The following is a 25,774-nucleotide window of genomic DNA, read 5'->3' on the forward strand; positions in this document are numbered from 1 at the left end:
TTTAAGACAAAGCAACCGCCCAGAATAGTCTGGAAATTACCATCTCTAGTTAATGAAGTGTTCTGGACATTAAGTATGAGTGTATATATGTGCATTTTAACTTAATTAATTATTTAGTAATTTCATGTTTACTAAACTAGAAAGGAATAGCTGTTTTGTTTGGAATTCTTAAACATAAAATGAACTGTTTATTCCTGCTTTGAGCCCATATTTGAGTTTTGTTGACTGTCCTGGATAATTCCTTTTTTTTTTTTTTTTAATTTTATTTTTTTAGTGGAATTTGAGTTTTGCTTATAGGTTCCATTTATCACAGGGTTGAATCTTTCTTCCTTTCTTCCTTTCCTTTCCTTTCAGCTTCATTGCCTCAGCTTTTAAATTAGCTGTTCTGCTTAGAGATCTTGAGTTCTTGAGGTAGGCTTAATCTCTAGAGAATAAGAAAATGCAGATTTCATTGCTATTAAAACAAAGTAGCTGCTTTGGGGAAACTTCTTGCAAAGGGAATATATCACTTGTTACAGCAGGAAGAACATCATAATTTATTTAATTTCACCTCTAGAGAACTGAAAGGACTGTTAGAGAAAATTGTTCTTTTCTGAATAACTCAACTGTTGAATATATTTTTTCAGTAATCCTGCTTTTTGTTCCCTTTGGTATCATTCATTATTTGCAGATACATTTCACAGTCCCGAATCACAGGGGGGAGTGTGTTCTTAATGCCCAAATAGTTGAGGCTTCAGAAATGTTGATACAAATGTGATCTGTTCCATTGGATAGAAATTGAATTTATACTCTGATCTCATTTTTCTCTAGTTATAAAGCTTTCTGTTGGGATGCCTCTAGACAAATAAGGTTGACTTTGAGAACACTCGATTATATATTTGAAGAAGAGCCTTGGCATCTGAAAAGAAGCGGGCTGTATAGCACTGCAATAAATACTGACTAACCAGCTACCTCATTAGATGAACAGTCACTGCAGAAAGTGTAAAACCAGATCTTTATCCCTTGAGTACAGAGGGTCTCATGCTACTTTTATTACTGAACTCTTGTGATCCAACCAGATTCTTACTCACTTTCTCCTCTGGAGTTTCAGTTCATTATCAGGTACCCATCCTGGTAGGTAGATGTTTCACTGATGGAAAAACAGTCCCTGTAGAACCATCTTGCTTCGTTAGGGGGTGAGGCTCAATGTAAAATGCCTCAAAATCATCAAAGATGCAAGGAATAAAGCTGTCAATCTAAAGATTAGTGTAGTTGGGAGGGTTTAAGAAGAATGGAAATCTCATGATGATGGCTGATAATGGGGGACAATGCTGGAGAGACTCATTGGCTTAATTCAAAGTTTTAAGGAGAGCCTTTTGCAGCTACACAAGTTGGGTGACTATATGCAATTGTAAAGATTTCAGTACAGCAAAATTTTGTTTTTATATAGTTATAACTAAGGCAAAGACAAAAATATATTAATTAGAAAAATGAAAATTGGCTCTTACATTAAGAATTTTCTGCCCTGGCCGGTTTGGCTCAGCGGTTGGAGCGTCGGCCTGCGCTACAGAGAGACCCGGATTCAGTTCCCGCTAAGGGCATGTGCTTCGGTTGCAGTTTGTCCCCGGCCCTGGTTGGTTGTATGGGTGGCAGCCACTCGATGTGTCGCTTCGCGTCGATGTTTCTCTCTCTCTCTCTCTCTCTCTTCCTCTCTCTCCCTCCCGCTCTATCTGAACAAAAAATGGAAAAATGTCCTCGGGTGAGGATAAAAAAAAAAAAAAGAATTTTCTTGTAACTGTAATTTAAAAAAAAATGTTCTTCTTACAAAAAGATACAGTTAAGTGATGGGCAATACACCAGAATTATTCTTTCTCCTCTCTTAACTCTACTTTAGAAAAAGTCCATGGAAAACAAAGAATTATATAAAAATTATAAATATTTTCTAGTTGATTATTTCCCACTTCATGAAACCTACATTTCCACATAAATGGCATAACTAAAGGAATCTTCTGTGCCCTGTAGGCTTCTTTCAGCCTTTTTGCTCAGTTAATTCAGATATGTAACCATTATCTTAATCTAATAATTGTTGTAATTGGATTTTGGGTCAAAGGAAACACTTAAGCTAGACTGTGTGCTGACAGGGTTATTAATGGAGACATAAGATGATTACAGTGAATTGAAGGAAATAGCTTCTATATTCAGTGTGCAAACTCTTAATCTTGGCCTTCAGAGTCTTTCCAGTTAACTCTGCCCACCTTTTCAAATAACACCTCTCTTCACCTCTAAAGAAATTATATCATTCTGACCAAGTGGATTACTTGGCCTTAAACTTAATCAGTTATCATATCTGTGATTATAATTTGATGCCTAGAGTAATAATGCAGTTCACAAATGAGCTATTGGGCCAGGAATTCTCATTCCTAAGATAAGATCTTCTTGAATTAACTCTTTGGATGTATTATTCTCTCTCTCCCAGAACTTCTCCTCTTCCTCTCTGGTGTTAATTCCCTATCTTTATCAAAGATCTGGCTTCCCAGGGGCAGGCCCATAGTTCCTGACTTCATACAGAACTTTTTCTCAAAAATACCCCTTGGGCACCTGAAGCTCAGCACACCAGCGACAGAATTCAAGGTCTTCTGAAAGCATTTCCACCCTATCCCAACTGGGGAATTATCTATTCTATTCAGTATTTATTCCTGAAATTCAGAAACCTGCTGATATAAAACCTATTGATAATAGAGCTTAGGTGTCTTTTGTATTTATTCCTTTGTATTTCCAGTGATTATCTATTCTGCTTTTATCAATACCTCTAACCTAAAATTTTGCAGCTGACTCCTGACTTCTGACCTCTCCCCACACCATTTTCTCCACTGCTATCAGGATTTTTTTCTAAAATATAGATTGCATTATATCACTTTTATTGTGAAATAAAAGTCGACAAGGTTTTACTTAAGTCGACTTTTTACTATCTATAGCTGTGCTGTCCAGTAGAACTATACTATAAACTACATATGTGATCTTAAATTTTCTAGTAGCCACATTTTAAAAAAATAAAATTAAAAAGATACAGTTCAGCCCTGGCCAGTTTGGCTCAGTGGTTAGAGCGTCGGCCTGCGGTCCGGAGAGACCCGGGTTCGGTTCCCGCTAAGGGCACGTACCTCGGTTGCAGTTTGTCCCCGGCCCTGGTTGGTCGTGCGGGTGGCAGCCACTCGATGTGTCCCTTCACATCGATGTTTCTCTCTCTCTCCCTTCCTCTCTCTCCCTCCCACTCTATCTGTACAAAAAAGAAAAAATATCCTCGGGTGAGGATAAAAAAAAAAAAAAAAAAATAGAAGAATATCCTCGGGTGAGGATTAAAAAAAAAAAATTAAAAAAAAAAGATACAGTTCATTTAAATTTATTTAACCCAATATATCTAAAATATTACTTATCTAAAATAAACAATAGTATAAAACTATTACTAAGACATTTTACTTTTTTTGGTACTAGGTTTTCGGAATCCAGAGTGTATTTTACATTTAGCAGCACATCTCAATCCAAACTAACCACATTTCAAATTCAGTGTGTGGTTGAATTCAGTGTGGTTAGTGGCTCCCGTATTGGGCAGCACAGGTCAATAGCATAAAGCTTAAAGTTCTTAAGTTCTTGGTCTGCAGCTTGGGGCCTTCCACAATTTCAGCAACTGCTCTCCATATTTTATCTTCTTCCCACTCACCAGATGGACACCAATTGTCTGCCATTCTTTTTCCTGACTGTGGAAATCTGACTTACCTTCCAGGGCCTAATCTGAATTCCACCTCTTTTTTTTTTTCAATCCTCACCCGAGGACATTTTCCACATTTTGTTCAGATAGAGTGGAAGGGAGGGAGGGAGAGAGGGAGAGAGAGAGAGACAGACAGACAGACAGACAGACAGACATCGATGTGAAAGGGACACATCAAGTGGCTACCACCCACCCGACCCAACCAGGATCAGGTATAAACTGCAACCATGGTACATGCCCTTAGTGGGAACTGAACCCTGGTCTCTGGATCGCAGGCCCACGCTCTAACTGCTGAGCCAAACTGGCCAGGGCTGAATTCCACTTCTTGAGTGAATCAGGTCTTGCTTCATTCTCACCGAGCCCATAAGAATTAACCACTTGTTCGGTTTTTTTGTTTGTTTGTTTTTTTTTCTTTTTTTCTTTATTGGTTTCAGAAAGAGAGGAAAGAAGAGGGAGGGAGAGAGAGAACATTAATTGGCTGCCTCCTGCATGCCCCCCCCACCCCCGGGGATTTGGCCCACAACCTGGGCATCTGCCCTGACCGGGAATCAAACCGGAGACCCCTTGGTGCATGGGTTGATGCTCAACCACTGAGCCACACTGGCTGGGCGCTCTTTTTTTTTTCCATCCTCACCCGAGGACATTTTTCCTTTTTTGTTCAGATAGAGTGGGATGGAGAGAGTGAGAGAGAGAAACATCGATGTGAGATACATCGAGTGGTTGCCACCCACATGACCCCAACCGGGGCCGGGGACAAACTGCAACTAAGGTACGTGCCCTTAGCGGGAACCGGACCCCGGTCTCTCTGGACTGCAGGCTGACACTCTAACCACTGAGCCCATCCGGCCAGGGCACCCTTTTCTTGTTTTGTTTTGTTTTTAAACCCGAGGACATGCTTAGAGAAAGGAAGGGAGAGAGAAAGAGAGAAACATTGGTGTAAAAGCAACCCAGGTATGTGTCCTGACCAGGAATGGAACCAGCCATCCTTTGGTGCCCAGGACAATGCTCCAACCAGCTGAGCCATTCTGGCCAGGCTTAACCACTGGCTCTTGACCCTTCTGTAGTAGCATTAATGGGAGCTGTTTGTCTAGTTCTTGTATGAATGAGTAGTCTAGCTGCCCACCAGAAGGTGAGCTTCTCAGAGGTACGACATGTTTCTATTTCATAGTGTTAACTTTGGCCTCCATTTGCTCTAGGGATATTTTATTTATTTATTTATTTATTTTTTATCCTCACCCGAGGACATTTTTCCATTTTTAGTTCAGGTAGAGTGGGAGGGAGAGAGAGGAACAGAGAGAGAGAGAGAAACATCGATGTGAAAGGAACTCATCGAGTGGCTGCCACCCGCACAACCGACCAGGGCCGGGGACAAACTGCAACCGAGGTACGCACCCTTAGCGGAATCCGAACCCGGGTCTCTCAGGACCGCAGGCCGACGCTCCAACCACTGAGCCAAACCGGCCAGGGTGTTCCTAGGGATATTTTTTATCTTTGCTGTTTAATATCTTTGGTATCTCAAGCAATTACTCCTTTAACATTTATTTTCTTTACCTTTAAATTAAATTTTCCTTTGTATCTGGATTAATTCCACTGTTTAAATGATCTCTCTTTTTGTGGATTGAAGCTTTTGTTTATGCAAAAGAGGAAATATTCATTTACTTGTAGAAATAATTGCTTAATATGAATTAGGTTTCAAAATGTATATGTGAAAGATTATTCTAGTTTTAGCCTGATTCTAATCCCAAATATGAGCTCATATTTATATAACTTGTTCTTTGTAAGTAAATTATATATATATATATATATATATATATATATATATATGCTATGCCCCCTCCCCCAGCTTTATTGAAAAGTTTATGTGCTTTTTGAATCTCTTTATCCCCTAAAGACATTTAGCCAGAGTAATTTTGCCTGAGTTCTTGTTTCCATATAAAAGCAAACAGGTGCCTGAAAGGTTGCGCTCTATTCTGGGAGAAAGCTGATTAATGTTGAAGGGCTGTGTCAGGTCAGGCTGTATAACCTGCTCAAGATTATTTAGTGAGTGTCAGAATCAACTCTCAACATTATCTCAGATTTTAATGGTTTTCTTGTGAAGGGTACTGGTAGATTATAAAGTTAATTGTGGCTCTTAGATCAGAGATCAGAAATTCTTTCCTCAGGCAGGGAGTAGTTTGAAAGAATTAATGATTCATCCAATGGAGTTGCAAGAATTATAATTGTATTCTATGCTTTAACACAAATTGTTACATTTAAAACCATGGTGAGCCCTGGCCGGTTTGGCTCAGCAGTTACAGCATTGGCCTGCGGTCCGGAGTGACCCGGGTTCGGTTCCTGCTAAGGGCATGTACCTTGGTTGCAGTTTGTCCCCGGCCCTGGTTGGGTCATGCGGGTGGCAGCCATGTTGTGTCCCTTTCATGTTGATGTTTCTCTCTCCTCCCACTCTATCTGAACAAAAAAAGGCGGCGGGGGGGGGGGGGTGTCCTCAGGTGAGGATAAAAAATAAATAAATAAATAAAACAAACCATGGTGAAATCTTACCTCTACTGATAAAAGAATTCCTCAAAATAAGTGTTGTTTTTGTTTGGTCATCCTCACCTGAGGATATTTTTTTCCCATGGATTTTTAGAGAGATGGAGGGAAGGGAGAGGAAGAGAGAGACAGAAACATTGATGTGAGAGAGACACATCGAGTGGTCACCACCCACATGACCCCAACTGAGGCCAGGAACAAACTACAACCGAGGTATGTGCCCTTAGCGGGAACTGAACCCAGGTCTCTCTGGACCGCAGACTGACGCTCTAACCACTGAGCAAACTGGCCAGGGCTGTTCTTAATTTTGTTCTTTATTTTAAAGTTATTGACTAATATTTGAAGTTAAAAGTATCCTGCGTTGGCATTAATGATTACCAACTCTGGGTCAGTTGCATTGTTACTAGCATCAGTACTTTTTTTCATTCTTATAAAGTACAACAAATATTAGTTGCACAAATACTTCTATACAAAGATGATGATAATCCTGCTGAAATTGAACTCTTGGCTTGTAGGCAATGCCACCCTGTGGTAGCTCACATGTTTTTCATCAATATATGAAAGATCAGATTCTAAGTAGAGAATATGGCCTTGGAGTATTCATGTATAATACGTTAAACTTGAGCACTTTTTATTCTGAATTTCAGGGTAAATATGTATACTGTTACATAGTAAAATGAACTGTCAGGAGATAATGGGTAGAAATTCCTGAGAAGTTGGTAAGAACATCCTTTAAATATAATTTTTTTTTTTTTTTTTTTTTAGGGGTTGCAGATGGTGTAGGAGGATGGAGAGACTATGGAGTTGACCCATCTCAGTTCTCAGGGACTTTAATGCGGACATGTGAACGGTTAGTAAAAGAAGGACGGTTTGTCCCGAGTAATCCCATTGGAATCCTCACCACCAGCTATTGCGAGTTGCTGCAAAATAAAGTACCTTTGCTTGGTAAGTAGATATCCTATGTTTTCCTCTCAAAAGATGCCCAGGAGATGGTTTACAATAAAACCAGAAAATTAACCAGCCTAGCTTTAAGCAGAGTTTGATAGAGAAGCTATCAAATACTTACTACTTATTTACAGATGCTGCTGCTTAGAAAGAATGTACCTAAGTACAACCACTTTGGAAAACAATTTGGTATTTAGAATAAAGTTAAACATGAACAGATAAGATAGTATGCCCCAGCAGCTCCACTTCTAGGTCTATACCCTAGATTAAAGAAACTCTTACACATCTGTGTATCAAAGAGTAGGCACAAGAATGTTCATAGTAGCAACTTAGAAGGCCATTTGTAGTAGAAAAACGCATTTAGAAAAGGAATGATGTAAAGCTGCATGCAATACTCAGGAACAGCCCTAGCTGGTGTGGCTCAGTTGGTTGAGCGTCGTCCCATGCACCCAAAGGTTGATAATTCCCTGGGTTACAGGTTCAGTTCCCAGTGGGGGATGTGTAGGAGGCAGCCACTTGATTTCCTTCTCAAGTGTATGATTCTCTCGCTCTTCTTCTATCTCTAAACACACACACACACACACATACACACACAAACCCGAGGGACATGTTGAGGGGAAAGAGGATATTACAAAATACCACCTAACAATTTGGTTCCATATATTTCATGTTCAGAAAAATAAAAAAGTAAAACTGTATTGTGTAGGGATTCTAAAATATGATAAAAGAAGAAAGAAAAAGCAAGTGATTGTATAATTCAGGATAGTGGTTCTTTCCAAGGAAGGAGGTCTGGCATGTAAAATTCAGTGGGAAGTTTGGGTTGCAGATAGATATCCCTGACTAATAGCTGATTAGTCAGTGAAATAGCATGGCACAAAATAGATCCCTGTTAATCTTGTATTAGAAAATATACAAATACCTAGTGTTTATCTGGTATACTAATGGAACATCCTTTGGCCAAGCTTCTACATTTGTCTTTTAAATGGTTTCCTGGAAACTTACCTATCTTTCTTTTTTAAAAAAATATTTTTATTGATTTTTTAGAGAGAGAGAAAAGGAGAGGGAGAGAGAGATATAGAAACATCGATGAGACAGAACATCGATTGGCTGCCTCCTGCAGGCCCCCCACTGGGGATTTGGCCCACAACCTGGGCATGTGCCCTGATGGGGAATCGAACTGGTGACTTCTTGGTGTATGGGTTGACATTTAACCAGTGAGCCACACCAGCCGGGTAGGACCATCTTTCTAAGCAGACTTTCAGAAAGGATGTTATTAAGTTTCTTCTAATTGCCAGAATCTTTCTGGTTGCTTAGAAGGCCCTCCCTCCCAGTCACCATCCACATTGTAAAATTTTGCCTTCAATTAAAATCCTTCTTAAGATGGCGTTCTTTTCATCATGCTGCCATCTTATGTCCTTTCCATGCTATAATTAACCAGCTTGTTTTCTTTCTAACTGAAGAAAAATCTTGCCTTGAGGTTTCAATATACCACTTTGTCTTAATCTGCTATTTTGTACTTCTTCTTTTTTGGTACGTGCCCCTATCAGGAACTGAACCTGGGACTCTCTGGTCCACAGGCCAACACTCCAACTGCTGAGCCAAACCGGCCAGGGCTTAATCTGCTATTTTGGACATGCACAATGAAACATCCTAGATTCGGTTTCTAGCACCTCTCAACTTGCCATGTGTCTTTGGGCAAACCACTTAACCTTTGACCCCTTGCTTCATGTTAAATGGGAAGATGCGTGAGAGAGAGAGAGAGAGAGAAGAAACAGACTTAAAACTTCCTGCAGCACTCAGAAACATGTTGTTGAGGGAAAAGAGGACATTGCAGAATACCATCTAATAGAGAACCCATAGACACAGATTCCAGAGGCCTGCATGTTCCCATGAATCCTCTGCCGCCATCCCCCCATTTATTTATTTTTTATCCTCACCCGAGGGCATTTTTGCATTTATCTTCAGATAGAGCGGGAGGGAGAGAGAGAGAAAAAGAGAGAAACATTGATGTGAGAGAGACACATCAACTAGTTGCCACCCACACGACCCCACCTGGGGCCTGGGATAAACTGTAACCGAGGTACGTGCCCTTAGTGGGAACTGAACCCAGGTCTCTCTGGTCCTCGGGCCGATGCTCTAACTGCTGAGCCAAACTGGCCAGGCTCCCCTTCCCCCCTTTATTTATTGTGACTTGGAATAATTAGTTACAGAACAGCAACCATCTTGTTTTTGCACTTTGTAACCTTTCTTTTTTGCTAAAATTCTTCTTTATTTCTACTTCCCTTTCTTTTTACCCTCATGTAATTGGGAGATCTTAATAAAATAAATTTAAGGACATCAAAAATTTTCTTACATTGAATATTACAATTTTTTCTCCTAAAAGACACATTGGAGTAATTCTTTGTTACTATGTTGGACACATATGTTCTGCTTTCTTACCTAATCTCACGTCTCTAAGCTATTTGTAACTAAATTTAAACATATTTTGGGCCCTGGCCAGTTTGGCTCAGTGGTTAGAGCGTCGGCCTGCAGTCCGGAGAGACCCGGGTTCGGTTCCCGCTAAGGGCATGTGCCTCGGTTGCAGTTTGTTCCCGGCCCTGGTTGGGTCGTGTGGGTGGCAACCACTTGATGTGTCCCTTTCACGTCGATGTTTCTCTCTCTCTCTCTCCCTCCCACTCTATCTGAACAAAATATCAAAAAAAAATGTCCTCGGGTGAGGACTAAGGGAAAAAAAACACATATTTTGGCAAAGGCAGACTACTGAGTTTTATTGAACCTCAGATATAATTGTAAATAATGGTAATTTGCAAGATTAGGTAATCTTTTTTTTTTTAATCCAGCAACTGCTTAAAAGCCTGTAACACTACCAGTATAAAGGGCAAACTGATAACAGTAACCACTTATTTCTTGAAAATACCTAACTGCTTTTAGATCTGGGTTGGCATCACAGGCTATTTGTTGATACATGTTTCCTCAGAAACCCTTAAGTAGATTTAGGTCTTACGAAGCCAACATACCTTCAGAATTTGAGGGGTCATTCCTAATAAGCTTATTCCTTTCTCTGTTTTCTACACAGAAGGCTTAGTAGTAGTTTATAAAACAAGGAGCCGAGTGATAAAAACATTTCCATTTTAGCATGAGGGATTTGCTTGGGTGTCTGTCTGGATTGGTCAGTCATCTGAGCACTCATCACTGTTGTTCTCAGCATCTTTTTCTTCTTTGCCTGCTTGTTCCCCTCCAAACACCCAAGAATGGTAAGCTTTTCTCCCAGTCTTAGGATGTTAGGGCCTGAGCCTCATGCACACATCAGTAATTTGAAGAGGCAGAGGAGGAGTGTGCACTCCATGCCCAGATGATTTTGTAAGGCTAGGCTTGCCTTTGTTGATACTGCTTTGCATCTTAAAGCTCCTTCACTCATGAGGACCATTTTGATCCTAAATGATAGCCTGGGTTTGTCAGTGAATAATAATGAATCAACATGAGTCCTTACTGCAGGAAGAATTTCAAAGCTGTGCTACTCATCTGTCATTTTTTTGTTCTCAGATTAATTCCATCAGCTTTAGGTCTTTTGCATGACAGTTTTATTAATGATAAATGATTGGATTTTCTGTGCATTGAATTAGGAAGGAAGGGTAATTGGTAAAGTGAGCTCTAGAGTAGGTAGATTGTCTGACAGCACTTTCAGTTAGTTACAGTACCTGTGTTTTTCTTTGACATTTAATGGGTTGGGACTAGATAGGTTAGCATTAGAGTGTGGGGTTAGTACCCATGCATATACTCTAGAAACAAGGAAAGGGAATTTATGAACATTATGATGAGGCAAATGCTTATGTTTAAGTGTATTTAAATTATTAAGTTATACATTTTCATTTAGAAAAAATCAATAACAAAAACTAAAGTAGTGATTATGCTCCCTGTTATTTTTCTGTACGTTTGTATGTAGAATAACTATAACAGGAATTGAATCTACTGTGTGCTCACAACAGTGCCGTGAGCTAGGTTTGTAGGTACTTTATAATTTTATTTATTATTTTATTTTTATTAAAATTTAAATGGGGGAGAGGGAGAGAGAAAGACAAACACCGATGAGAGAGCAGACCGTCCATAGGCTGCCTCTTTCACACCCCCTACCAGGAATCTAGCCAGAAACCTAGGCATGTGCCCTGACCAGGAATCAACCAGCAACCTTTCAGTGTATGGGACGACACCCAACCAAGCCACCCTGGCCGGGGCTCATAGGTACTTTTATTCACCGTTTTGTTAGGAAGAAACAGGCCTAAAGAAAATAAGTGACTTGCCTGCCAGCAGTCACACAGCTAGAAAGTGATGGAGCACCGGGATTTAAAACAGCTAGTTCTACATCCTGTTCATTTTGTTTCATTTTGCTTTTTAACTGTCATCTTTAACAATTTGGCCTTTGCCTATAACAGTATTGCTTTTTAAATTTTTAAAAAATAAATTTCACTCTTTTTGATGTATAGTTCTTTAAATTTGGTATCACTTTTTTTTAAAAAAGGAAACTTTAATGCTAGCTTGTAATCTACTTGTTTGATTTAATTTATCATCCTTCCTTTTTAAATATATTTCTCTAACAATTATAATGGCTATCAAAAAGCTAGTACTTATTGCCCTAGCCGGTTCGGTTCAGTGGTTAGCGTGTCAGCCATTAGACCAAAGGGTCGTGGATTTGATTCCACTGAAGGGCACGTACCTGGGTTGCAAGTTGATTCTTGGCCCTGGTTGGGGTCGTGCGGGAGGCAACCAGTTGATATGTCTCTCTCACATAGGTCTTTCTCCTTCCCTTCCACTCTCTAAAAAAATCAATGAAAAAATATCCTTGAGTGAGGATTAAACAAACAAAAAAAACAACAAACAGCCAACACTCGTTATGTTTTATAAATGTTTGATGTGATTCAACTAATTTTATCCCCACAAACAATGCTATGAGGTAGTTACTGTTATCACTATTTTCATAGATGTAGAAACTGAAGCACTGAGAGGTTAAGTAATTTGCCATGGGTTACACAGCTGGTGTGTGGCAGAGCCAGCATTCAGACACAGGCAGGCTCACTTACTTAGGAGAATATTCTTTAAGTATTATGTTACATTGTATAGCCTGCTATGGTATGGAATGTTGTGGTTACTTCCAGTTCTTCCTGATACTAAACAATGTTTTTATACTTACATCTTCCTTGCATCTCTAATTATTTTCTTAGAATAAATTCTCACTAGTGGATATGCACATTTTTCAGGACTATATTGCCCTTTAGAAAGGTTGTTTAGTTTTATTCTCTCAACACTGTGGAATGAGTGACCATGTTTGCTACACTCTTGACAGTACCATGCATTATCTTCTTTTGATTCTTTTTAAACTAAACGACAAAATGATTAGTAGTATGATGATCATTTTTCATATATTTCTTGGTGAACTGCTCATTTTTCTATTTTGCCTTTTGTCTTTAGACAGAGGTTTAAATTTTAGAACTTGAAAGTGATCTTACTAGTTGTAATAATAGCCTTTCATTCTGGGAAGGTCATGTGAGCTGCGTGCTGCAAAGGTACATGGAAGCTTTTTGTTGTCTACTTAGAATGTGGTCTCTTCCATCCGAATATTAGTAGTCTCTATAAAGTGAACAGGTTGATTTCACAAGCCACCTGGGAAAATTAATCTTGTTACTTCATAGTGAGTCAGTCCCCAATAAAAGTTCTTCGTAACCTTAACAGATGGAAATCAGGTTAAAAATTGTAGTTATGTGCCCCGTCTTAAATGCTGGTGAATTTTGTGGAGGCTTCCTGCCAGTGACTAATGAGAAATGTCAGGGAAACATAACATTATCATTTGGTATTTAAGTATTAAAGCTTAATATCTCAACGACTTGCTTTTGAGCATTTGGCACTGTGTACTAGCACTATTGAAATGAAATAATGTGGTTAAATACCAGCCATTTTTATTTTCTATCTCTGCAAATGGAAGAATTCAGATCATCAGTGGTCTACTTACTATGTATTGTACAAATTCCTTTTTCTTTCCCATCATTTGGACCCTGATCAGGTTATTAATGACATTTATTTATGACATGGAGCATAACTAAGGTCCTTTTTAAGCAAAGGAGGTTCAAATTATGGCATGTTGCTCTTTGGGGTAAATTGATTAAATTGTATACTAAGGCAGCCTGGAAAGAGAAAATAAATGGAGATCATTTTTGTTTCTAGGTAGCAGCACGGCTTGCATCGTGGTGCTGGACAGAACTAGCCACCGCTTACACACAGCAAACCTGGGCGATTCAGGCTTTCTGGTTGTCAGGGGTGGCGAAGTTGTGCACCGATCAGATGAGCAGCAGCATTACTTCAACACTCCATTCCAGCTCTCAATTGCACCACCAGAAGCCGAGGGTGTCGTCTTGAGTGACAGGTAATCTCCCCTTTTGCCGTTAAGTGTGAACAGGACGTGGCTCACCCACAGGTCCTTTCCCATTCCCCCTTAACCATAGTGGAGATAGGCAATTTCCATTCTCGTATGAGAAAAGAAAGCACACTGAGAATGTTCTCATCAGGAGGACCTTTTAGTTTGACTTCAAAAGATGTTTTGCTTAAACTTGATGTTGCAGCCAACTTGAATTCTGATAAACACCCAATAATTTGACAAGACTGTGAAAATACTATTTCAAGCTTATAAAATATCAATTTTCATACCATGTGGTACATACAGCTGTGTTAAACTGTGCTGGAGAAATGAGTCATTGTTCATGCCTGCCATTGCCTGTGCAAGATTGTGCATATGTTACTAGGAAAGAGTGCAAATAGGCATCTGCTTTGTCAGAATAACTTCCTGATTCTCAGGGCCTCCTACTATGTGTCTCAGGTAGAACTTGCAGTCCATGCAGAACCTGTCAGAGCCAAGTTAATTTGCAGGAAATGGAATCAAGAGTGGTCTTGGATATGTTCTGTGATTACGCTATTGAAGTGTTCTCTTTTTCTTCTGACACTTTCCCTCAGTTCATTTTTAAATTGTCAAGAGAACTTTTCAAGACAATCAGTACTTTTTTCAGTCTACTTTTACAATTATCTTTTGTAAGATCAGAGTACAGAATAAGGCTAAGACATAAGACAGTCTCAGATTTCACTGCCTATAACAACCTTGTAAGACCTAGCACAAACAGTGTTGGTGATTCATAAATGTTAACTGAGTTATAAACCTTTTGTAAAAATAGAAGCATTCTAGCAAGTGCCTGTTGTCTCTACTTAATAGTTCTTAAAAAACCAGATCTTAAGCCCTAAGATAAATTATTATTACTACCATTTTTTAAACTGGAATGAGTATATTATATAATTAGGTATTTGGTATTGCCCATCGAAAGTCTGTTGTTGACTCCTAGAGAGAGGGAAGCATTCTTTACTTTCATATTGAGACAGATTACCATAATTGAAAGAATATTTTATTATGGGCCCTTTTTCAGTTAGCTGTAATACACATTAATATTAACCATGTTGGAGTGGGGAAAGATTAGAGCCCCAAGGCCTTGGTAGATAGCAAGTTCAGCTAACAATTTTTGGAGAACAGTGTTGTAATTTTTCTTTGATTCTTCTTGTTTTGGCTTCTGAGTGCTAGAGGAGCCCTGCTGTATCTCACACACTATCTTTGGGACAGTCGGCTAGGGCAGCACTCGGTCTGGACTGCCAGCGAGGTGGAGGTTGCTTCCCCTGGAGCCCAGAGACAGCTTGCTAGCATGTGATTCCAGCTCGTGTTTCAGTGCAGTCAAAAGTTTCCAGCAGCACAGTATGTTCAATCAAAATGGGCAGAACTGCAGCTGGCGGAACACCAAGCTCATGGGTGGGAGTGTTGGGAGAAGAGGACAAACTGTCCAATGGTAGTGAGTCTCCTCACAGGCTGAATAGCAAAGGACACTCCTGGAGAAAGAAAAACCTCAGCATAAAATAGAGCTTCAGTGCCAACCTGGTCATTAATCTAAACTTGGAGAATCTGATTAGCTTCCAAAGACAGCAAATGTGAAGTGCCTTGTATTGTTTCTCTTTATTATGCAGAAGAAATCAACCTGGTTTCCACCAGTTTTACTCTTTTCCCCCCTTGCTGTATCTTATCTCCTTAGTTGTCAGTCCACCTTATCTATAAACTATTAATCTAATAAGGTTAAAACTTACAGCTTTTTAGTAGCTGTTTTTACAAAATATTTATTGTATAAGTACGTAAGTTAGCTTGTTCTTTGACAAAGCCCATTACAGAACTTTCAAACGTGTTGCTTCTTTCCTCAGTAGGAGAAGATGAACCAGAAATATTCTCAGTGTGCTTTGTATCAATCCCCAACAGGCATGGGTGGGCTGTTAGTTTCTTATGTTTTCTCTTCACAAATTTTATAACATGTTGCTTACAGAAGTTTGGGGTTTTTCTGTCAAGTTTAGGGTGCTTTGGTTCTGGCCCCTCCCTTCTGGGTCAGTGTATGGTTTTTTTTCCTGGCTCTTGTTCACTTACTACAGGTTAAGGCAGGTTATCTGATATCTATCTCACCTTTTTCTCTCCTTCGAGGCCTGGAAGCAGTGAATCTGGACTTGGAAGTGGCTGAGAATCAGCCTCTCAGGGGGCCATTAACTCTTTGAATATATGGTCTTTTCTGTTCTCCCCACCTGGGTTGTTTTTCCCCCATTCTTGTCTGCTTTCATCAGGTTTTGTGAGAGGAAAAAAATTCCCATCTTTTGTTTTGTTTTGTTTTTTGTTTTTGTTTTTTAATCCTCACCTGAGGATATTTTTACATTAATCTTCAGATAGAGCTGGAGGAAGAGAGAGAAAGATAGAAACATTAATGTGAGAGAGACACATCGATTGGTTGCCACCCGCACAACCCCAACCAGGGCCAGGGACGAACTGCAACCAATGTACGTGCCCTGGGCCAGAATCAAACCCAGGACTCTTTGGTCCATGGGCGATGTTCTTATTGCTGAGCTAAACCGACCAGAGAGCTCCCATCTGTTTTGTTTTTGTTTTGTTTTTTAAGTTTTATGCAGCCCGGCCGGTATGGCTCAGTGGTTGAGTGTCGACTCATGTACCAAGAGGTTGCTGGTTCAATTTCTGGTCAGGGCACATATCCAGGTTGTGGGCCAAATCCCCATTGGGGGACATGCAGGAGGCAGCCAGTCAGTGTTCTCTCTCTCCCTCTCCCTTCCTCTCTCTCTAAAATCACTAAAGAAAAAAAAAAGTTTTATGCAAAAAGATTTAATGCCAAATCTACCTCCTATCCCTGGCCCCAGTAACACAATCTCTCCTCAGATGTAGCCACTGTTATCTGTATCATTATCTCCTGTACCTTTCTCTCTCCATTAGCAATATATCACAAAGATTTTTTTTTTAATTCCCCAATTTGAAGGGTCAGTTACTTTGTTTCTTCATTCATTTAGTCATTCAATAGGTATTTATTGAAGATCTGTTATGTGCCAAACACACTAATAAATACTTGTGCATGAGGAGCACTTCGTAAGCCCTGGGAGATACACATTCCTTCTGCAAGAATAAGTATTACTTAATAATACTAATACAGAATTTCCAGTAATATACTAGTAATTACTAGTACTATAGTGTTGCAGGTGTTTCCTATGAATGAATTCTTAGAGGATTTGTATGCTGTGCTCCATTATACTCAGTTATTTCACTGTAACACAGCCTCCTGAGAGCAGGATTCAAGTCTGCAGGGAAACTGAATAAGAGAGGATGGAATGTGGCTCTAAAGAATTAGGAAGTAAAGATTCATTTGCACTAGGATTCTAGAGGCATGTTAGAATCTGACTCAGAAAACAACCCTGCCTCTTTTTGTTGTTAATTCTCACCCAAGGATATTTTTTTTCCCGGTAACTTTTTTTTTCTTTTAAGAGAATGGAAAGAAGGGAGGGATGGGAAGAGAGAGAGAGACATCAATTGATTGCCTCTTGCATGCACCCCTATCAGGGCTGGGGATCGAACCTGAAACTCAGTTACGTGCCCTTGATTGAGAGTCGAACCCGTGACCTTTCTGTGCATAGGATGATGCTCTAACCACAGAGCCACGCTGGCCAGGGCAGAACTCTCCCTCCTTTAAACCACAAGTGACTAATCACTATACTCTGTTTTCCTTGGTAGTTTCAGTTAAGCTTTTGAAATATATCAGAGTTTTCAGTTAATTCTTTTCAAGGTTAGGCATTTCAGAATGTCTTTTATTATTGACTCCTGTTATAAATTAGTTTTTCTTAAAGCCTCATTACATTGTAACATAGTGTCTGTTGGAAACTTTGAATGGTATGTCTAAAGAGCTCTCTTAACTTTGCCCCTACCCTGTCCTTGTCACAGCCCGGATGCTGCTGATAGCACATCTTTTGATGTCCAGTTAGGAGATATTATCCTGACAGCGACAGATGGACTCTTTGACAACATGCCTGATTATATGATCCTGCAGGAGCTAAAAAAGTTAAAGGTAATTAACTCAAAGGTTGGACCTTGGAAATAGTGACTCTCTCTGGGAAGTTGAGTTTTCTTCATTCAATTGCATTATCTCTTTTTATATCTCTTTTTGAAAAGGATTATTTTATAAATACAGGAAAATAGTAACAATAGTACTCTTTCAAATAATTATAAATTGAAATATTCACAAATGGAGAACTTGGAAGGAAAAAGGCTTCTCACCAAGCTTTTGGTAGGGTAGTAAAGGCAGGAAAAGTCCAGATAAGATATTTATTGGTTGTATTTTTCATTGTTAAATTTTAGTGGTATTTAAATAGTGTTGGCTCCTGGTCCTTTTCTCCTTTTATTCTCATAATAAACCCAGCAGGTGTTGAGGCTGGGAAAGATAGGAAGTCGTCATACCAGAGCCAGCCAAGGCAGCAGCCAAGGGCAGTAGGCAGCTAGGGTCCTTGATGTGATCTGAGCTATCACCAGTAATAAAACATTTCAGACTTGACCCATACAGAGAGTGGAAGGAAGTGAAAATGGGCCTTTCCATAGTCTCCTATGTAAAAATACTAACTCTGGGAAAAGTTAGTTTTTTCTCATGGTTTGTTTTTGTTTTTTTTTTAATCCTCACCCTAGGACATTTTTCCATTTTTTGTTCAGATAGAGTGGGAAGGGGAGAGAGAGAGAGAAGCATCGACGTGAAAGGGATGCATTGAGTGGCTGCCACCCACACGACCCAACCAGGGCCGGGGACAAACTGTAACCGAGGTACATGCCCTTAGCGGGAACCAAACTGGGGTCTCTCTGGACAGTGGGCCGACGCTCTAACCATTGAACCAAACCGGCCAGGGCTTTTCTCGTGGTTTTATCACTAACCACTATAACTTTGAGTACATTTTTAAACTTTTTAAGCAATATTTTCCTCACCTATAAAAAGGGGGTACAAAAGGCCCTGTTTTATAGGGTTTTGGTGAGGACTAACTGAGACCATGCATGTGGAATCCTAGTACCGGGCCTCATCTGTGGAGTTCAGTAAAGGCCATGTGCTTACTGGGGTGACACTGTACTCTGTGTGGCAACAGGGTGACAGCAGAAGTGACATATTCCCTGCCTTCCGGAGTTTATATTCTAGTGGAGGAAGGCAGATAATACAGAGAAAGAAACAGGTGATATACAGGGTGGGACAAAGTAGGTTTTCACTTGTATGTGAAACGGTTTATTCTTGTATTATTATTTATTAATTATTGTATTCCATACAAACTATGAACCTACTTTTTCCTCACCCTGTAATGTTGGTGGTAAATAAGAAGAAAAGGCAGGGCGAAAGGAAAGAGAATAGAGAGGGCTGCTACTTTAGAAAGATTGGTCAGGGAAGGCCTCTCAACGAGGCAACATTGAAGCAGAGGCTTGTTATTATTATTCAGAACTGAAATTGTTCTGAATCTTAGAATGTTGGAGCTAAAATTGACCTTGTTTCCCATCCCATTTTACTGATGAGAAAGTTGAAGCAAAAAGGGTAAGGGAGTGGCTCAAGATTATAAAGCTAGACAAGACTCTTTCATCATGATATAGAATTCTAAAGGTATTTTCAGTAGGGTAACTGGCAGCTCATAAAGAGCAAACTGAGAGAGCAATGATGAAAAGGTTTGATTACTGACCTTTGTAATTATGAAGGTTTCTACACTTGACCTGAACTCAGTATTGAAAAAAAGAAGAAGAAAAAAAAGAGCAAACTGGTATTGGCCAAGGGTACATTTGTAAACAAGGAAATTTTTGAAGTCATCCCTAAAGTGCTATCAAAATGTGCCCTTCCATTCTCATCCCATTTTAGTAAACATACCTTAAGAATTTCAAATGGGCCCTGGCCGGTTTGGCTCAGCGGTTAGAGCATCTGCCTGCGGTCCGGAGAGACCTGGGTTCGGTTCCCGCTAAGGGCACGTACCTCGGTTGCAGTTTGTCCCCGGCCCTGGCTGGGTTGTGCGGGTGGCAGCCACTCGATGTGTCTCTTTCACGTCGATGTTTCTCTCTCTCTCTCTCTCTCTTCCTCTCTTTCCCTCCCACTCTATAATGCCCTCGGGTGAGGATTAAAAAAAAAAAAAAGAATTTCAAATGGGAAAAAAAGCAGAAATCAAAATTCAAACCTCAGGGCTCAAGGCCACCTAGCAGAAACTTTCTGATTCGCATTGTGTGCAGGCAGTGCTGGTGGTCTCATTCATTAGTATGTGTTATTGTCTTCTCTAACTGGAATAAAACATAAATAGTGGACACTATGATTAGATAAATGTTACTGTCTTTAAAAGTGATACTTGTAAGTATACTTGAATACAGAAATCATGTGAGGCATTATGATAAAAATAACTCCCTCATCCTTTCATCTTAGAATTCAAATTATGAGAGTATACAACAGACAGCAAGAAGCATTGCTGAGCAAGCTCATGAACTGGCCTATGACCCAAATTATATGTCACCTTTCGCACAGTTTGCATGTGACAACGGACTAAATGTGAGAGGTAAGCATTCTTTAGGAAGGTCATAGGGATTAATTGGGGACATGGTAAGATGGGAACATTCTGGGCTGTGGGGTGAGGTAAACTAGAGCACTGGGGTGAGACTTGAGATGTTCTCTCCCAGCTGTGAGCCAGTGGTTTTGAGCGAGGTCATCAGGCCTTAACACTGGAAGACCAGAGCAAGTGCATGTCATCGTGTCTTCCCCACAGAGGACGCCCTTCAGAACTGAACTTCATAGGCTGCAGAGGCGGGCAGAACCTGAAGCCCTTTATTGCCACCACAGCACTGCTTGGACCCCAGCCCAAAAGGCCTCCACGCTCTGCCTGGAAGGATCGGACATTCCCAGCAGTTTAACATTCTGCCCTTCATGGGTCTGACATTTCGCTTCTCCCTTCCTCTGGCCCTGTGGGACTCGTTGACAGTATTTGCCTGCCAAATTGCCATGCAGTTTTGAAGAGGGAAGCAATGTTGAACTGTCCTTTCTTGAAGAACCCTTCTGTCAACTGAGTGATATGTAACTTTGGGAGCAGGCTAGTAGCTCAGTCTTAGAGCTTGGATGACATGTTGGTAGTAGCATATCAGAACTATCAGAGTTGGTCAGTTTCTTGCTGATACAATATTATGACATTTCTTAGCCTTCCAGGAAATATTAAAATAGAAAAAACACATGCCATAGCTATTTGGCAGATTAGAATACAAGACTGTTCCTAATTTGAAAACAGTGGGTATGTTTGTCCAAATTAGGATTGTGGATAGAAGCGTGTAACTCTCGTCAGGCAGAATTCATCTTTGAACCAGATTTTGTCTTTACTGTGATACAGATGATGTAGTGGCCATTTTAATAGAGCTACTGTTTTAAAAGGCAGAGGCTTTTTTTTAACACTTCAATTAAATTACATGTAGTTTGTTTATTTCTCTTCATCAGTTTTTTTTTTTCCTTTTCTCTACTAGAATATATCGACAAATCAAACTTTGTGAATTGGAAGCATTTGTCTCCTAGTACTTATTTAAGCTTGAAATTTTGATTGACTTTTCTTTTTGAGATATATTTTCATTTTCATTTTAGGTGGAAAGCCAGATGACATCACTGTCCTTCTTTCCATAGTGGCTGAGTATACAGACTGACTCACCTAGGTGTCAACTCCTGCCTTTCCTTTGTCACCCCAAATTCTCCCCAGCCGTGTGTGCTGATCCTGCTGGCAGGACCACGTTTCTTTGCCACTGATCTCAATGGCCAGTGATGTAAGCCTTTTTGCCTGTCTTCTTGAGACCCCATTGAGATCTTTGTTGAGAACCACTACTGTCATTCACTAGCTCATATCTGCCAGCAACTTTGAAAAGAATCAAGATTTGAAGATTGACCTTCACTTCTCATTGTCCTTTCCGTGATGGGATGAAGGTTTTCAAAGCCAAAATAGCTATTTACTTTTCAAAAACGCTTGAAGTACTGATGAAAATGAGTAATGTGGTAAAGTTAATTCAAAATTACAGTGTGTAAAAGGGATTTTAAAAGTCTAACACAAATTCTATGTTATGGTACATCTAGAAACATGCATTATTCATCAAAAGAAATGTTACACGTGTACTATACCGTCTTTGTTATGATGATTGGGTGTGGCTTTGTGTTTTCATTATAAACTCCTATTTTTCAGGGGCTTATAATTCTGCTCTAATACATTGCTCTGAATTATGAAATCTTGATCCAGGAGCTTTTTTTTTATTACAAATTGGAAGAAAAATTCAGTTTAATTCTATGGATGTAAATGTTTCATGGTTTTTAAAACATGCTTAATTGTGATCCTCTGATCAAAGTTTTGGCAGTTTATTGATTAGTCCAAATCATAGGCTGGTGGCCTGATCTGTAGGAGGGGTAGAGGAGACTCTTTACCAAAATATTTTAATGGAAATATTACTCAAGATTGTACAACTCCTCAAAGCCAAGAAATTTAATGTTATGGCTAAAATTCCCCCCGGCTGTCTGATATGATGCCTCTGTGTGGGAGCTCTAGGCCCATAGGCCTAATGGGTTGAGAATGGACAGCTGTTACTTTGAATTTTGGGGTTTTTGATGGTCATGCTACTCCTAGTCTCACTCAGACCTTTTATTAGCAGCCTTGCTGTCTGTAGAGCATGCACCAGATTCAGGTCCCTGTGGGAGGAGCACCGTGTGCAGTGGCAGCAGCACGAGTCCACGAGGAAAACTGCTGATGGTCTGACATTTGTATTTCCCTACACAGAAATTTAGGGGTTTCTGAATCAAGCTTAATGTTTACAGTTTCCGAATAGCCATCTTGCAGTGTATAATTTCCTTATAAAACTACCCCGCATTCAGTTTTCCCATTATCTGCAAACTCAAACTTATTTTTAAGGTTTGTGTACAAGTCGACTGCTGTAAAGATATATATTTTTGGGTCAGTCTTTTTCCTTCATTAACTTGGTGGTAGAAAAATATACTTAGCAATCCTTAAATTAAAGCCATGTTTTATATATAAGTCAGGTAACATTGGTGTATAGATGAGAATGCAATTAAACCTGATGAGAATCTACTTGAGGAGAATATAGAAAGTCTTTCTCTAAAGGAGATACTTACTCCCTGGTTTATTGCATTAAAACTTATGTTTGAGGTTACCTCAACTTGTTTTAAAAGATTTTGTTTTGTGAATTTGTACTGTATATTTGAGTAACTGTCAAGCTTTTGTTTTATTTAAAATTGTTTAAACATGTACCATGTACATGTCATTACTATATTTCAATGCATCATGCTTGTAACAGGCATTTCATTTATAATAAGAATGAGTTATTCATTTGTAAGCCGTTCAGTAATTTATCTACTATTCCTAAATTGGCATAATGTTAGATATCTATTTTGAATCACCTTTAATTACATGTCAGAATGCCTTAACTACCCTAACTTGACAAAACAATTCCTTGGTAGAGGAGCTGGGGGTGGAGGGAGACTGTTTAAATAACAAGAACCCATTGTGCTATGATAAAACATGGAAGCCAGAGTGGCAAGTGGTGGGGTATTTATTTTGCACAAACTATTTGCAGTCTCTGTGTATTTTTAAAAGTAAAGAAAGTTGCATCTAGAAGGGTTTTCTTGGAAGGAGTACATTTATATTTGGGCTAATGACGTTAGTTCTTTTATTGGATTTTTAATTATTTCTGGTCAGAGGTATGTAGCCTATGATCTGGATGTATTTTGCATTAATTTTCCAATGCCTACATTTGATTCCTGGTAGAGCGGTGCTGGTTAAGTCACTGGCTTTTCTCTGCTCTCATTTAACCCATCAAACACAATCTTTGTAAAGCTAGATTGGTGATGTTTTAACACAACTCATTTAATCAACTTAATCTTTTTTGAGAAATGATTGTTAGAAATTGACAATGTTTGTTCCAGTGACATTGAAATTAAGGGGACAAGAATTGAATTTCACAGTGGAACCGACTTTGGACCTGGTGTGTAAATTTAGTGATACAGATAATATTTTCCCTTTTTGTGTTATGCACCTAATTTTAGGACTGCCAGGGGTCAGCTGGAATGCTGCTTTTCAGGGCGCCCCTTGCACGCTCAGCAGTCAGAGGCTGGGTTGGACCCGTGCCGGAGCTTTCCAGGTCGTAGGACCCAAGTCTGTGGGTGTGACTGAGACACACCTTGTGGTGGGTCTGATTCTGAACTTGATGTGTGTGGTAATTGTATTTTAAATCAAGCAGTATAAAAAAACCACACACACATTTGCCTCATGTGATGGACTTTTATAACAAAAGAAAATTTGGATTTCTAATTTACAAATGGCAAATTATTTATCCCTCTCTGGATGCACCAAAGACCAGTAAAGTTTATAGCTTTTCCATCTATATTTATAAAGCAATACTGTATTATAAAAAAAAAAATCAATATTTTTATCACATGCTTGAAATTTTTTTGTTTTGTTTTAAAATGTGCACTCTAAACATATCAGAACCTTATTTCTCCTGTGAACTTAAGCTGCCTGCGCACACAAAAAAATTTACCGAACGGATATGCAGTAGAGCCCATAGGCTCTTAAAAACTGAAAGAAGAAATGAGGGGAGAGAAACAAGTTACTTGTCCTGAGTTACTGTACTGGCTTGACATGGTTGATGGGTACTAAATCACAAAAGAATCCATTCCAGGTGTGCATGTCTGGGGGTTGGGCTGTGTCTAGATTAGCAACTAGATTTCAAGCTTTGCATGATGGGAGTGTCTCTCCTATCAGCTGCATTTGTTCTGGATAGAACAGTAGCCTTCAGTACCACCTTCAGTACCACCAACCTACCACATCAAGTAACAAGGCAGGAATTGTGGGAATTTACTGAGTCGTTTTTGAGAGTTTTGGAGATGGTAAACAAGATTGACTAAAACTATAAATGTTTGTACTTTGGAATTAGTTCTTGGTTCCTTGTCACCTTATACCAGCTATCTTTAGTAGAAGCTACAGCATCCAGTTTCCCTGGAAATGATCACATTTTTGCATTTAACAAATTTTACAATACCAAGACAAAAAAATCTGCTTTATAAAACTGAATATATGAAGCAGAAAATGTTTGGATTTTATTCATGAAAAATTAAAAGTTTTGTAAAATTGAACTTCTCAACTAAAAATTGAGTGTCCATGTCAAAATTTTAACTGTTAGCAGGTAGTTTGTGGCAAAGATGGCTAAATAATGAAGCAAATTTGAATTTGTGTATACTAATGAGCTGCTTTTTTCTGTTGAGACTATCATTATTTGTCTTACCCAAGAGGCAATGACCTGAATTGGATGTCTGAAATATAACTTATGCGGGAATAGTTCTGTAAATACATTTAAATAAACTGTAAAGATATTTAATAAATATAGTATTTATACTAATCTGTGTACACTCCTTTTAATTTGAGTAGTAGCTAAGTAAGACACCAACCCTTGACATTGAGTTTATTGGTCTCTATCAAGTCCTCATGTCCAAGCCTCTTAGTCAGTCTAGCAGTGACTCCCTATTTTGTAGTTATTATTTCATCCTTTACTGATTTATCGCCTTAGCTCTTTTTCACCAGTTGGTTTACTACATCAATTTAGCTTCCTCAAAAATTTATCAAAATGGCCCAGCTGGTGTGGCTCAGTGGTTAAGCATCGACCCGTACACCAAAAGGTTGCTGGTTCAATTTCGTCAGAGTACATGCCCAGGTTGTGCGCCCAGTTCCCAGTAGGGGGTGTGCAGGAAGCAGCCAATTGGTGTTTTTTCTCATCGATGTTTCTGTCTCGCTCCCTCTCCCTTCCTCTCTCTCTAAAATCAATAAAGGAAAACAGTTTTTTTTAATTCATCAAAATGGGCTGATAATTCAATGTAAAATATACATGGTTTCCTGGCTGAGAAGGCTTTTGCATCTTTCACATGGCCTGGGGTGAAGCACAGAAAAATCTGTTGTCATTTAAATTTAGCATTCTGTATCCAAATTCTAAAATCCAAATTAAATACAATTTAACAGTGTAACTATTATTTATAGACTAGTGCTACTTCCAGGCAATCACTGATGATGGTTCCTCCACCACCTGAACAATACCTGCCCCCTGTCATTTCGTGAGTGAACCAGAAACTTATCCTCAGCAGGGAGACCTAG

General features: G+C 39.4%; 1 protein-coding gene and 1 non-coding gene across 2 annotated transcripts in view; both read left to right on the forward strand.

The window, feature by feature from the left end:
* PPTC7 (protein phosphatase targeting COQ7) overlaps positions 1-25,028 on the forward strand; it is a 45,794-nt gene extending 20,766 nt beyond the window's left edge. Inside the window, exons 2-6 of the mRNA XM_036276477.1 lie at positions 7,040-7,219; positions 13,433-13,631; positions 17,550-17,673; positions 20,029-20,158; positions 21,223-25,028. Of these exons, the coding sequence (XP_036132370.1) occupies positions 7,040-7,219; positions 13,433-13,631; positions 17,550-17,673; positions 20,029-20,158; positions 21,223-21,281 (692 nt within the window). The 3' untranslated portion in view covers positions 21,282-25,028. The remainder of the gene's footprint in view (positions 1-7,039; positions 7,220-13,432; positions 13,632-17,549; positions 17,674-20,028; positions 20,159-21,222) is intronic.
* Positions 19,277-19,346, forward strand: LOC118640472. The gene has a single exon (XR_004961389.1). It is a non-coding gene; the product is annotated as a small nucleolar RNA U2-30 (small nucleolar RNA).
* Positions 25,029-25,774: the final 746 nt, after the last annotated feature.

Source organism: Molossus molossus, unplaced genomic scaffold (genome assembly GCF_014108415.1).
Source record: "Molossus molossus isolate mMolMol1 unplaced genomic scaffold, mMolMol1.p scaffold_m16_p_22, whole genome shotgun sequence".
Classification (NCBI taxonomy): Eukaryota; Metazoa; Chordata; class Mammalia; order Chiroptera; family Molossidae; genus Molossus; species Molossus molossus.